Source organism: Rana temporaria, chromosome 10 (genome assembly GCF_905171775.1).
Source record: "Rana temporaria chromosome 10, aRanTem1.1, whole genome shotgun sequence".
Lineage (NCBI taxonomy): Eukaryota > Metazoa > Chordata > Amphibia > Anura > Ranidae > Rana > Rana temporaria.
Genome location: NC_053498.1, coordinates 74,755,473 through 74,770,444, shown reverse-complemented (window position 1 = coordinate 74,770,444; position 14,972 = coordinate 74,755,473). Strand labels below are relative to the sequence as shown.

Sequence of the window (14,972 nt, the reverse complement as noted above, 5' to 3'; positions counted from 1 at the left end):
ACAAACGGAGTCGCTTGAGGTATGCAAACGCACATTTGGACAAGTCAGCTTTATTTTGGAATAAGGTGCCGTGGAATGATGAAACAAAGATTGAGTTATTTGGTCATAACAAGGGGCGTTATGCATGACGGCAAAAGAACACAGCATTCCAAGAAAAACACTTGCTACCCACAGTCAAATTTGGTGGAGGCTCCATCATGCTGTGTGGCTGTGTGGCCAGTGCCGGTACTATTAATCTGGTTAAAGTTGAGGGTCGCATGGATCCATCAATATCGCAGGTTCTTGAGAATAATGTTGAGGAATCGGTCACAAAGTTGAAGTTACGCCAGGGCTGGATATTTCAACAAAACAACCATCAAACCTAACTGAACTGGAGATGTTTTGTAAGGAGGAACGGTCCAAAATACATTCATCCAGAATCCAGACACTCATTACAGGCTACAAGAAGCGTCTAGAGCAGTGGTTCTCAACCTCCCTAGTGCCGTGACCCCTTGATAAAATTTCCCAAGTTGTGGGGACCCCTAACAGTAAAATAATTTTCGTAGCGTGGGTTGTCGGCACCCAAGGCAAGGCAAGTTATTTGTGCCCCTAACTTACAGCAATTTAGAGCTCCCCGAGTCCCTTCCACTCGCACAGTATTAAAACCCTGTATGGTACATTTTAGGATGTACCTCTTTCTCTTTGTTCTCCTTTCTTTCCATTTTATCTCTCTATCCTAATATCTTTGTTTTTTTCCCCATCCATCTCTCTAGCCATCTTTCTTGTTCTTTCTCTTATTCTTTCTCTCACTTCTTTTTTTTTTCCTCCCCTTCTTTTCCTCTCACTTCCATGTATTCTCTATTTATTTATTTTTTTTAAGATCAGATGCTGTGACTGCACATACAAGATTTGGGGGTGGGGAGAGAATGGGGGTTTACAGTCATCAGCTGAAAAAGGGTTCAAAAGTCATCACAGGAATACAGAGATTCCGGAGAAAGTGTCATCATCTGACGTATTCTCTATTTTTATTCCTTCTCTTACACCTTGGTGAGGGGGGTGAGTTGCAGTGCTGGAGGGGAGTTGGGATCAGTGGCAGTGCTGGGGGGAGTTCTGATCAGCCAGCTTTGGTGCTCTTGATCAAGGTCGTGTGCTGATCTGTAGAACTGTAGTGGGAACTTTTGATGGCAAATATAATCCCAGGTAGTGTTACTCACTGTGTCTCCAGCTCTGAGGTGTCTCCCAGCAGTGACACTTATGCTGAAGTCAGAAGAAAGGGTCTCCTCCAGCCCCTCCCACTTCACATTCCTCACCAGTCAGCTGACCTCAAGTCTCTGCCCCCCAGACATGCCATGACCTGAATGGGCGGCTGCCAAAAGCCTGAGTGGGCAGCCACAGGCTCCAGGGACAGTCATGCTGGGCGGCCGCAAAAAGGCTGGGAGAGCGGTGCGGGCTTCAGGAACAGCTCAGGATTTGGTGACCCCTGGCAAATCATCATTCGACCCCCAAGGGGGTCCCGACCCCCAGGTTGAGAGCCACTGGTCTAGAGGCAGTTGTTTCTGCTAAAGGAGGCTCTACTAAATATTGATGTGATTTTTCTGTTGGGGTGCCCAAATTTATGCACCTGTCTAATTTTCATTTTGATGCATATTGCGCATTTTCTGTTAATCCAATGAACCTCATTTCACTACTGAAATATTACTGTGTCCTTCAGTTATTTCATAGATCAAAATTAAATTGCTGATCCACACACCCAAATATTTATAAATGACAATCATGGAAATTGTCAGGGGTTCCTAAACTTTTGCATACGACTGTATTTTCTGAAAGCACATGACCAGTAGAACAAAAAGGTGCTACTGATTTTTAAGGCCCCCCCCCCCCCCCCACAATATTTGCGCAAATATTTTTCAAAACAATATTTTCGCTAAACGTACACTAGAATTATTACTGGATACAAACACAGCCCACTAAATAAAGAAGCTTAAAAGGGTTGTAAATGTACAATTTTTTTCCCCCTAAATAGCTTCCATTACCTTAGCGCAGTCCTCCTTCACTTACCTCATCCTTCCATTTTGCTTTTAAATGTCCTTCTTTCTTCTGAGAAATCCTCACTTCCTGTTCTTCTGTCTGTAACTCCACACAGTAATGCAAGGCTCTCCATGGTGTGGAGTGTCGTGCTCGCCCCCTCCCTTGGACTACAGGAGAGTCAGGACGCTGTCTACGTTGCAGATAGAAAAAGGAGCTGTGTGTTAGTGGGCGTCCGGACTCTCCTGTAGTCCAAGGGAGGGGGCGAGCGCGACACTCTACACCAGGGAGAAAGCCTTGCATTACTGTGTGGAGTTACAGACAGAAGAACAGGAAGTGAGGATTTCTCAGAAGAAAGAAGGACATTTAAAAGCAAAATGGAAGGATGAGGTAAGTGAAGGAGGACTGCGCTAAGGTAATGGAAGCTATTTAGGGGGGAGAAAATTGTACCTTTACAACCCTTTTAACCTGTATTGAGTTTAATAAATAACAAAACTTTGTAAATTTTAAAATTGCTCCTTTTTGTGAAATAGTGAAAATTGTAAATAACCCAAATTTCTAGAGGTTTTAATTTTTCACTTACAGCTTTCTGAAAGCACATGACCAGTAGAATAAAGGCCCTGCAATATTTAATCAAATGTTAATCAAATTTGCTATTCTCACACAAAAAAAACCCCCCCACTAAAAATCATTATCTGCATACAAACACAATATAACTTACAAAATTCCTACTAAGCCCTCGTTTTAAAGTGGTTGTATATTCCTTTTTTGTACGTCTACCTACAGGTAAGCCTATAATGAGGCTTATCTGTAGGTAAAAAAAAATATCTCCTAAACCTTTACGGTTTAGTAGATATATTCCCCTTGCAATGAGCCGCTGACTGCAGTGGCGCATGCACACAGGGGATTCTCGGCTTAAGGCTCGGAAGACGCCGGACCTTGCCGGAAAGAAAGAAAAGTCGGGAGTGACGATATCGCGGCTCCAGCCACTCACAGCGCTGGAGTCGCGATACCTGGAAGACCCGCCAAGGCAACATGTCATCTCCCTCGGCGTGGACCAGGTAAGTTACCGATGCCTCGTTCTACGGTAAGTATTTCATAATGATCTAGTATGTGGTGCATACTAGCTCATTATGCCTTTTGCCTTTTACAGGTGACTAAAAAAAAAAAAAAAAAAACTTTTGGGACTATACAACTGCTTTAATGGGGTGTGCTAAAATGTACACCCATTGAGGGCCGTATTTACCTGCATGGGGATACACAAGAAAACTTGGAAAAGGCAGTCACACACTGCAAAGGGATACCAATAAAAATGTATTTTATTGTAATGTAGACAGATGCAGTCACCAAAATGAACGGAAGGTTAACATGTTTCACATATCTTGTGCTTGGTCATAACCAGGGGTCAAACTGTGTAGTCGGTGTTGAAATAGGTGAAAATGCACCCATTCACTGGCAAATCCAATCAACACAATTGTCCCAAGCATGATAGTTGTTAAAATGTCTTGTCACATTGGTAGAGTGGCACTTCTCGATACATTAAAGGTGTTCCTGAAGTCAGTCCCTAAGGAGCCTGATCGTTCATTCTTCCTACATATTAATTATAGCAGTCTGCAAGTGATTAAATAAATAAAATAATGAGTATTGCAATTGAAAAAGCTTATCCTGAATGATTTTTCCCTAGTTGTGGAGTGGTACGTATTCACCCCCGAAACCTTTCCTCCTGAGGATGAAAGGGCAACAACAGCAATTGGGGCGTCCACAATAGTTATTGTCCTTTAAAATGTAGCCAAGTTGTAAACTGTGTTGTCCTGGGGTCAAAAAAACAATGAGAAACAATAGTTTTGCACAAACGGAATCCCCAAGCAAAATATCATATAATAGCAAATATCTACTGATGATACCTTTTTAATCCGGCTGAAATCTAAACTAAAGGGGGTGTTCTGTGCATCCCTATGCAGGCAGTCCTATTCTTGTCTTTTGGGACGCTGTAGCTGCAAGGAAAATCCTGACATCCGTGCAGGTGAAGGTTCATTGCCCAAAACGCAGACAGTATGATGTCGGGGACATGCACCCAAATGTGTGTCCATGCAGCCGCTGTGACCCAACTGACCTTAATTGGATTGTCTGCACAGGAGTGCATGGAACTCCTGTGCAGTCGCTGTGTCCTAATTGAAAGCAATAGGTCTGCTTGCATGGGGATGCACCAAACACTTGTGTAGCTAAACACGGCTTGGCTGTAGTATGTCGCATGTGAAGGAGGCCTTAGGCCAAGTTTACTCTTAAGCTGCAGCGGACAGCAGTGTTTTTATGCTGCGGCCACGCTGCTTCGCTTCACGCCTACGGCAAAGTTGACCCGACTTATACTTATGTTCAAGTCAATAAGGAAGTGCTGCAAACGCCCTGCAACTGCGTGAAATGGGTGCGGTTGCAGCGCATTTGTTGGAAAAAATGGGGATAAAACAAGTTGTGAGGAAGTGTCGCATTGCTACCTCACTGCCTGTCAGTAGCCTCTGGAGACTAATCTGAATGCGGATCCAGCTTCAGAGACAAGGGAGATAATTTTTTTTTCTCAGTGTTTTTACTGCATTTGCTGACAGAGGCAGCAGGGGGAAGATGGCAATTACATTGGTAACTGGTGCTGGGGGGGAGTGGTGGTGGAGGAAGGGGACAGTCTTTGCGGCTGTTGGTATGTAGTCCTCGATTAACTACCAAAGCAATGTTGATCACTCTAGGTAGTTAATTGAGCTTCCTATCAGTGTAACTACCTCCCGTATCAGAGGTGCAGACAGACGGCTACACAGACAATTTGCAGGAATGTGGCAGGTCTCTGACAAAAAAAGGGTGCATTTTTTTTTTTTTTTTTTTTTTTTTTACCTATTAAAAATGTATTATTGTTTTTATAATCTTAAATAATATTAATAATACGATTTTGTAAAAGTGAACTTCTCCTTTTAACCACCTCAATACTGCACATTCACCCCCTTCCTGCCCAAGCCATTTTTTCAGCTTTCAGCGTTGTTTGACAATTACGCGGTCATGCAACACTGTACCCATATGACATTTTTATAAAAAAAAAATCCCCACAAATAGAGATTTCTTTTGGTGGTATTTGATCACTGCGGTTTTTATTTCTTGCGCTATAAACAAAAAAGACAAGTTTGAAAAAACACAACATTTTTTACTTTTTGCTGTAATAAATATACAATTTTTTTTTTTTTTTTTTTAACAGTTTTTTTCCTCAGTTTAGGCCGATACGTATTCTACATCTGCGATTTTTTATTTTTTCTATCGTGACTGCGATATTGCGTTGGACACTTTTGACACATTTTTGGGACCATTCACATTTATAGTGCTATAAAAATGCATTGATTACTGTATAAATGTGACAAGCAGGTAAGGGGGTTAACACTAGGGGCGGTCAAGGGGTTAAATATGTTCCCTAGGGAGTGATTCTAACTGTGGGGGGAGGGGACTGACTGGGGTAGGTGACCGATTAGTGTCCCTATGTACAAGGGACACACCATCGGTCTCCTCTCCCTGACAGGACTTGGATCTCTGTGTTTACACACAGAGATCCACGGTCTTGCTCAGTTACTGGGCAATTGTGGGTGTCCTGTGGAGATCGCGGCCGCCAGGCTCGCGCATCGGGCCCCCAGTGACGCAGCGGGTGCGGCCTGTGAAGGAGAAGACGTCATATGACGTCCACCCAGAACGAAAGCCTCATCGTCCCTGTTTTGTTCTAGGAGCAGAATGGGAAGTTCCTGTCCTACTGACGGAACGCAGCGCTGTATACTGTATGCAGCTGATGCTACATATAGTTTATACAGCTTGGGCCAAACAAAAAGATTTAAAACATCTGATTTAATGACATTTTGTGTGTGTTTAGTCATGAGCCAACTCCTTTTTGTATTGGACAGTTGCTTTGCTACAGTTTTTTTTTCAATCACACTTCATTTTTGATTATGTAGTTCATTGTAAGCTGTAAAATGACTCATGTGTCTTTATTTCACCATTAGGGAGACTCGGCTCCAAGGTACAAATGTCATGTTTGTGAGAAGTGCTTCACTCGGGGAAACAACCTCACTGTACACCTACGAAAAAAACATCAGTTCAAATGGCCATCTGGACACCCAAGATTTAGGTATTTTTTATTATTTCTGGAATGCATTGCTTTGCTTCGTAGGCCCTAATAAAATAAAAAACAATGCAGACTTCCTTTAAGAAAGACACGTTGCCAATCTAACATATAGTCTTTTTATATTCAGAAAACACAATATACCATTTTAGAACTTTCTTAACCACTTGCTGACAACTCTACACATTTTTCTCTTGAAAAGCCAATGGCGTGCAAAATGCACCCAAAAACTCCACCCAGTGCAGAAAAAAATGTGCACACACATAAAGAGTGTTCACAAAAACATGCAGACGGGTGCAATGTCAAGTGATCCTCCTGTGAAAAAGGACCCAAACCCTGATCCCCCGGGGGGGGGGGTTGGACTCCAGACGGGGACTGAGGTACTGTGGTCCGAGCAACCGAAGCTGACACGGACGCAACTTCCATGGAGGGTCTGGCGAAACAGAACCCTCCCAGTACTAGGTGGGGCTCCCCCGAAGGGAGGCCCCATGAGAGCAGGCGAACTAAGCCAGAAGGCCATTTCCACCCACTCCCAAGATGTTCAGGGCTGGCCCGAGGACTGGCACCCTACTAATCACACAGTGAACAAATAACGTGCACAAACAAAAAAAAAGACAAAAACGTGACAAAACATAGGCAATAAATTAAATAGTGGGGGAAAGGGATAGTGGAGAGGAGAGTGAAGAAGTGGCCATTGTGCAGTACAATGGCCAGGCCCTCCGGCCAGGAATAAAAAGTTCCTCCGGTCCCAGCCAAAAGGCCTGGCCCAGGTGGCAGGTGCTAAAAAAAAGTGTGTTATTGGTGCAGTGACCGTGGTACCAGTCAAATCAAAGTGACCCTCACTCACCCCTGCCAGATAGAGAGCCCCTCAACGTTTTCTTAGGGAGAACTGCCGCTCCAGTTAGCAGCCTCCACCAATACTAGCCCTTCCAGACCCCCCGTCAATCCGGCAGATTTGCATGGCCCTACCCCGACTCGTCACAGGGCAGTACCAGATCGCTGACAGGGATAGCACTTACACTGGCCAGCCAGAAGGCTGGACTAGAACTCGGCAAAAAGACCAGACCCAGTGCAGCCACCCATCTTCACCAGGAGCACCCTTCCAGATGGCTCAGACGCAACCATTGGCCGGACCCCAGTATCTATCGGGCAGCTCGGCGTAGCTGAAACTATCCATCCAGGTGCAATGACGTCATTGGATTGCATCCACCCTCCCCATGTAGGAGGTGCTTCAGCGCTCCTCTGACAACTGATAAGAACAGATACTACGCTTGATCTTAGCCAAAAGGCAGAGAAGCTGACAACTCTACACATTTTTTTTTCTATTGAAAAGCCTGTGGCGTGCATAACACAACCCACAAACTTCACCCGGTGCAGGAAAAAATGTGCACACACATAAAGAGTGAAACACAAAAAACTGTGACGGGTGCATCGTCAAATGGTTCTCCGAAGAGTACCCAACCCTGATTTCCCCCTGGGCGTTAGGCTCCTGGCAGGGACTGAGGTAATTTGTGGTCCGTGCAGCCGAAGCCGACACGGACCCAACTTCCCTGGAGGGTCTGCCGAAACAGAACCCTCCTCGGTAAGGCTCCCCCGAAGGGAGACCCCATGAGAGCAGGCGAACTAAGCCAGAAGGCCATGTCCACCCACTCCCAAGACGTTCAGGGCTGGCCCGAGGACCAGCATCCTACTAATCGCTCACAAAGGTGTACAAAAGGTGCACCAACAGAAAATGACAAAGTGACAAACAAGGGGTTAAAATAAAAAAGAAAGTGGGGGAGAATGAAGGTGGCAGAGGTGAGTGGAAAGTGACCATCGTGCAATACGATGGCCGGCCCTGACAACTCTACACATTTTTTTTTTTTGAAAAGCCTATGGCGTGTGAACACACCCAAAAAACTCCACCCGGTGCAGAAAAAATGTGCACACACATAAAGAGTGTTCACAAAAACGTGCAGACGGGTGCAACGTCAAGTGGTCCTCCTGTGAAGAAGGGACCCAAAAACCCTGATCCCCCGGGCGTTAGGCTCCAGACGGGGACTGAGGTACTGTGGTCCGAGCAACTGAAGCCGACACGGAACCCAACTTCCTTGGAGGGTCTGCCGAAACAGAACCCTCCCAGTACTAGGTGGGGCTCCCTCAAAGGGAGACCCCATGAGAGCAGGTGAACTAAGCCAGAAGGCCATGTCCACCCACTCTCAAGACGTTCAGGGCTGGCCCGAGGACCGGCACCCTATTAGTCACATAGTGAACAAAACGTGCACAAACCAAAAAAGACAAAAAGGTGACAAACCTAGGCATAAATAAAATAAAGTGGGGGAAAGGGATAGTGGAAAAGAGAGTGAAAGAAGTGGTCATTGTGTTCTACAATGACCAGGCCCTCCAGCCAGGAATAAAAAATTCCTCTGGTCCTAGCCAAAAGGCCCGGCCCAGGAGGCAGGTGCTAAAAAAAGCGTGTATCTGGTGCAGTGACCGTGGTATCTTTTTAAATCAAAGTGACCCTCACTCACAGTGATTCTCACATACCTCTGGACTGCCACTCCAGGGGCACATGCACCATAGGCTTTCCGTTCCAAATCCAACCCCCCGACCGACCAGTGCAGCCCTCCACCCCTACCCGCTAGAGAGCCCTTCAAGGTTTTCTTAGGGAGAACTGCCACTCCAGATAGCAGCCTCCACCAATACTAGCCCCTCCAGACCCTCCGTCAACCTGGCGGATTTGCATGGTCCTACCCCGATCACAGGGCAGGACCAGCTCCTCCTACCGGATCGCCAACAGGGATAGCACTTACACCAGCCAGCCAGAAGGCTGGACTAGAACTCGGCAAAAAGACCAGACCAAGCGCAGCCACCCATCCTCACCAGGAGCACCCTTCCAGATGGTTTAGACGCAACCATTGTCCGGCCCCCAGTATCTATCGGGAAGCTCGGCGTAGTCCCTGCTGAAACCATCCTTCCAGGTGCTATGACGTCATTGGATTGCATCCACCCTCCCAATGGAGGTGCTTCAGCGCTCCTCTGACAACTGATAAGAACAGATACTACACTTGATCTTAGCCAAAAGGCAGAGAACTCTATACATACTTTATATAAACAACCTCACTGAATTGGGCCATCTTCTATGCATCCATATACAGTATAAGCATGAGAGCTCTCGCTCGCTGAGTGAGAGACCCGGGTCTTGAATTAACTATTGGGAACCAGGGGGGCTGAACACTGTTTAGCCTGCCCCTGTTTGTTTGTTTTTTTTTTCTCCTCAATGGAGAAAAAGATGCAGTGCATCTTTCTCTTTGCTAGAGAAGAAAATTGTAAACAAACAAAAAAATAAATGGCTAGATCAGGGTTTCATCTTAGCCAGTGACAGGGTTGGAGTTAGGCCCATTAGAATGTTGTGTGTGGGAATGTTCCCGCACCATATTCCAATCGCACTGCCCTTGCAGCGAAAAGTCAATAGAACACCAAACGTAAGTTTCAAATGCAGTGCACCACACTTACACGCACTCGAAATTGGGTTAACATGCACGCACTTTGACCACGCGGTCTCTAAAAAGAGAGGCGAAGGACTAACGGGGCTGGTTGAGCAGGCTAGATCATCTCACTCCCTTATAGGGAGTCCCTCTGCCCCGTTGGGCTTCAAAGCGGAGCAGGTAGGGCGGGCTGTGTGGGAGGACCCCCTCACACACCCACCATTGCCACCCGGGGCATGGAGAAAGGTGGCAGATTGCCTCTGGGGGAGGCCTGCCTACTCCCAACTCCTGCAGTCCGGCTCCTCTCTCGAGTACACGCACAAAATACACTTTAAAGAAAAAAAAAAAAATGCAGTGCGATTGCCCGCACCTAATTGCACGGTACAAAAATATCTAACGATGTAGTTGCAGAGCATGACCTATGAAAAATGTACCATAAGCAAGTTCAAATGCTGAAAACCCTATTTTTGGCTGATGGTTTTTAGCGGGCAACGTTTTTGGTGCATCACTAGTATCCGGCAATGACCTCTGCCACATACCTTAACCTGCAGTTCTCCTTTATATCACTAGTACTGAACTGCATATCATACAACATAGCTGTGTTCTCACCAGTGACCACAGCCAAATACAGCTTCCTGTGAATCTCTAGTCATTCGAAAAGAGTTGTTCCTATGGTGGTTGTAGATTGAGTCTCATAGTCTGTTCCAGAGATCATGTACTACACTAAATTGTGCTCATACCAGATGCATGCATATGTCACACATTGGCGTATCTCAAATGAAATGTAAATCGTCTTTAACTAATTTTACATGTTTTGTTTAATTTTAGACTAGATCTGTCTTTTGATATCCCACTAAAAATCTGAGCAAAGAACCGTTTAATTGGCGTGTATGTGTTTTGTTTTTTTCATTTTGTTTTTCTAGTACTGCTGTTAAAGTACATTAGTCAGTTGAGACCCTTAGGACTTACTAAGTTTGCCCTCTTTACATGTTTTATTCTGTTCTCATTTGGACTCATCGATCTAGGTGACACACAATTTTAATGTATTTTAGACTTCTGCATAACTAAGCATGGAAGTATATGTCAGTGTTTCTCAACCATGGTTCCGTTCGGATCGGCACACCACGCGATCCACGGAGCGCTCCGGAGCCTCGGCCGTAGGAAAGTCCCCGGCTTCGGCCTAGCTCCGGAGCGGCGGCCATCTTGCTCCACCCTGTGTGCTTGCCAGAGCCCAGTGCACAGCGTGACACGCCTCCCCGCCCTCACTACAGACCCGGGACTGCAGACATGTGGAGACAGCATCTGTGAGCTCTGCACCTGCAGGTAGGAGATCCGTTGCACCTGAAAATAGCAAGGCAGAGGGAGATGAGGGGCCAGAGGTATTTGTGGAGAGGCCCCCTAACAGCTGCATCTGTAATGGGAGGACATGCAACATTTAAAACAAGAGCAGAGCTGGTATGTAATATTCAAAAAATACTGAATTTGCTGTCTGTACTCCAGAGGAGGGGGTGACACCAGAGTGGAGGGGGGTGACACCAGAGTAATGATAGTGAATGTGATTAGGGGGCAAGTGGACATCTTTCATTACACCCAACAGAGTTTTAGATTCAGTTATTTTCATCACAAAACGGAGCTTATACGCTTAAATACAGTATTTGTAAATCCGACGGACTGTTTAAATGTTACATTTAATGTGAAAATCAGAGGTGTTCTGTCACATTAGCAATAAACAGTCTGTCGGATTTTCAAACACTGTTTTTAAGCACATAAGCTCCGTTTTGTGTTAAGAATAACTGTGAAATCTAAAACTCTGGTGGGTGTAACAAGATTTGTCTCTTTTTTTTTTTTTTTTTTTTTTTTTTTTGCTGATCCGAAAATGATCCAATCCGTGACTCCTGATCCGAGGATCGATCCGATCCGTGAGTTTTTTCATCCGTTGCACCCCTAGAGCAGACCAGATCCTCCTTTTATTGGATCCCTCGCTGGCACTCCTGGCCCCTCACTCCTGCCTAGTACCCCTATAGCAAGCAGCTTGCTATGGGGGTAGCCTAACCACTGCTCTGTGTGTCCATTCAGATATGGAGCCATGGCTGGGCCCTGTCCCCCTCTCCCCATTGGCTCACTGACTGAGTGACAGCAGTGGGCGCCAAAGCAAATCGGGAGGGAGAGTCCCAGGCAACCGATGGGCTCAGGAAAGTATTGGGGGGGCTGCTGCACACAGATTTTTTTTTTTTTTTTATTATCTTAAAGCGTTTGTTAACCCCCCCCCAAAAAAACAGATCCTTTTCCTTTAAAGCATGCTATACAGCAAAGTGCTTGTGCTGTGTCATTTGGCCCCCTGTAACACCTAAAAACCTGGCTGATCCTGCATGGCTGTACCCTCCCCCCTTTAAGCTGACCACAGTGTATCATTGTTGCTGAGCCCTGACACTGTCGGCGTATGTGCCTCTGTCATCCGCAGCCCTGGTCTGTCCTTTTCTCCATATTCCTCCCTGCTGGCGTCAGCGCCTGCCCCCTCCACTCCTGCTGCTCTCATAATTAATATAATATGCTCCCATCCCCTCTATAATATAACAATAAGTGCCCTCTCTCTATCCTCTTCCCCTCCTCCTCGGCATTGCTCGACCCCGCCCCCTGGAGCTGTCACCAGGGCAGAGGAGAGAGCAGAGGAGTCACCTAATCGCCAGGGGCCGCTGTGATATAGGTACAGATGAGCATATTTTTTTTTTTTTAACACAGGCACAAGGGCACTTCCTATTATTTTACAGGTGCATTTTTTATTTTTTTTCATTTTGAATAGAGCAGGGGAGGGTTATAATCCTTGACATGTTTTTTTCCGCCATCCGTGTCCCATTGCAGAGATATTTCTTCACTTCCTGTCCCATAGCCAAACAGGAAGTGAGAAGAAACGCACTACAAATGAAGGAAATTCCTTGGGGACCCCCAGGTCACCAGAACTAGTTTAGAGTGCAGTAATGTGTAGGGTGAATTGGTGCTGCTAATGTGCTCTCATATGTCAAATAAGTTCTTTTATCATACGTGCAAAAAACAAAAAGGCATAAGCAACCTACACAGGCAACAATACCTTGATTCAAAAAGTGTTAAATGCAAGTGTAAATAAACCATAAAATAAAGTGCAGGTGTGCAAAAAAATAAAATAATCAAAGTATTACAGTGATAAATGAGTAAACATGATAACCTTATAAAAAGTCCATTAGTTCAAATAAAGGTCCATAAGCAAATAACAGAAATATTAATGCATTCCTGTGACCCGTTTTCAGCAGAGACTGGGCTGAAGTCCGCTCTCTGCTGACGTCACAGATGTCAGTCCAGGCACCGCGTCATTGTGACAATAAAGTCTGGATTCGCCAGGTGCCTGGACTGACACCTGCCCCCGCCCCCTCCATAGCTCAGCGCTCCAGTGAGTGAGAAGGGAGAACAGCAGAGAGCTGTGACTGACAGTCTGCAGCTCTCTGCTGGGGGAGCTCTGAAAACTGAGCAATCAGCGGTGTTCGATCACTCGGTTCTAAGTGTAGAGGCGCCGGGGGATAGATGCAGCATCAAACCGAGGTAAGTATAATTCTAAATAAAAAGAACTATCATTTACTTCTTTTAAGTATCCTGTAAGTTGCATGGTGGGAACTTCATGGATAGGACTGTTTTTTTCCAGCACGTCCCACAGATTCTCGATTGGATTGAGATCTGGAGATTTTAGAGGCCCTGTCAACACCTCAAACTTATTCTTGAATTCATCAGACCAGGCCACTTCTTCCATAGCTCCTGTGGTACAGTTCTGATGCTCATGTGCCTATTGCACTTTTGGCTGTGGACGCGGGTCAGCATGTGGGCATTCTGACCGTTCTGCAGATACGCACCACCATACACAATAAACGCATGAGGCTTGGCCACCCATGACCCTGTTGCCAGTTTTCTTTGCATGGACCACTTTGGTAGGTCTTGACTACTGCAGACTGGGAACATCCGACAAGAGCTGCAGTTTTTGGAGTTGCTCTGACCCAGTCGTCTAGCCATTTACAGTTTGGCCCTTGTTAAAGTTGCTTATTTTTTTTTTTTCTGCTTTTCAAAACATCAACTGTAGGGACAATGTGCTCACTTGCTGCCTAAAATATCCCACCCACTTTCAGATGCCATTCTAAAGAGATAATGAATGTTATTCACTTTTACCTGTCAGTGGTCATAATGTTTTGGCTGAGTGGAGCGTATATTCATATAAGCAGAAGCCAAAATCTATAACTTTTTGTTTTTATCCCCCCCCACAGGTATAAGGAGCACGATGATGGGTTTTTGCGCTTGCAGTTGGTGAGATATGAAAGCGTGGAACTGACAGAACAACTGATGAAAGAGCGGGAGAAGCAGGGTGCTGCATTGGATGAAACCTCTGCATGTCTGGTGCTAAACCAAGGGGGCAGCACTGGTTCTGAATCAGCAGATATGGAGAGGACTGGGATGCAGAAGGACTACAGATACCTGTCACAATGACACGTTTACAGACTACCCCTCGATGGGGGAAAACCTACAGTCATTGTGGCCTCTGCCAGGTCATTAGGGGAACATTGTGAAAATTTCGCACATTCAGGCATTTTCTGCTCTTTACAACAGACTTGCAGAATGGTCCTCGTTTCCCTTCACACCTAAGCCATGTGCTCCAGGTACTGTGCGGAATCCACCGTAATACAGAGAATGACTCTGTATGTTACAGACATGATTTTATTTAACATACCTTTCCTATAAAAACAATTTTACTTTTTATTTATATTTCAAAAAGTGCACCATTGTGGACTGTACAAATAATAAGCACTTTATCTGCAGAGTCACGATATCTGCTCAGTTTCTCTCCTGCATTTGTTTTTAATATAAACTATGGCTGGTAAATGTTCAGCCTCAGCTTTGATTGTTAAGTGCTGTCACCAATTCCTCAACCGACAGTTGTATCCTTATGGTAAGTTGACTCGGCTAAAAGGTCCAGAATACTTTATCTTGAATAAAATGTTCAGAAAGCAGCCTGGAGTGGAAAGCCATATTGCTGTGTATTGATTTGTATTATAGTTTAAATCAGATTGTGGTCACATCATAACAGGTAGTGCCTGAACAAGCGCATTCATGGCAATTTGCGTACACCATTATCATCCCCCCGCCATTACCTCTTATTGGCGTCCACATGTGTTTTAGGAGGAGTGCTTTAGTTCGCCATATAGAGGAGTGTATTTCTCCCATGGCTAAGAGAAGCAGGATCTTTGATTCTATGGATAGTGTAGGACCCACTGATAATGGGATACTTTGACGCTGTAAGTGGGCTGAGGCACATATGGTGTGACCAAATCCTCATTTTTTTGTTGAATATG

At 45.3% G+C, this 14,972-nt stretch overlaps 1 protein-coding gene, 1 non-coding gene and 2 pseudogenes across 2 annotated transcripts in view; 1 reads left to right on the top strand and 3 right to left on the bottom strand.

Moving 5' to 3' along the window:
- LOC120915199 (histone H4 transcription factor) overlaps positions 1–14,630 on the top strand; it is a 42,102-nt gene extending 27,472 nt beyond the window's left edge. The window contains exons 8-9 of the mRNA XM_040325503.1: positions 6,024–6,148; positions 13,890–14,630. Of these exons, the coding sequence (XP_040181437.1) occupies positions 6,024–6,148; positions 13,890–14,109 (345 nt within the window). The 3' untranslated portion in view covers positions 14,110–14,630. The remainder of the gene's footprint in view (positions 1–6,023; positions 6,149–13,889) is intronic.
- Positions 905–985, bottom strand: LOC120916671. The gene has a single exon (XR_005744081.1). It is a non-coding gene; the product is annotated as a small nucleolar RNA MBII-202 (small nucleolar RNA).
- On the bottom strand, positions 7,337–7,443 carry LOC120916705 (annotated as a pseudogene).
- Positions 9,116–9,220, bottom strand: LOC120916701 (annotated as a pseudogene).
- Positions 14,631–14,972: the final 342 nt, after the last annotated feature.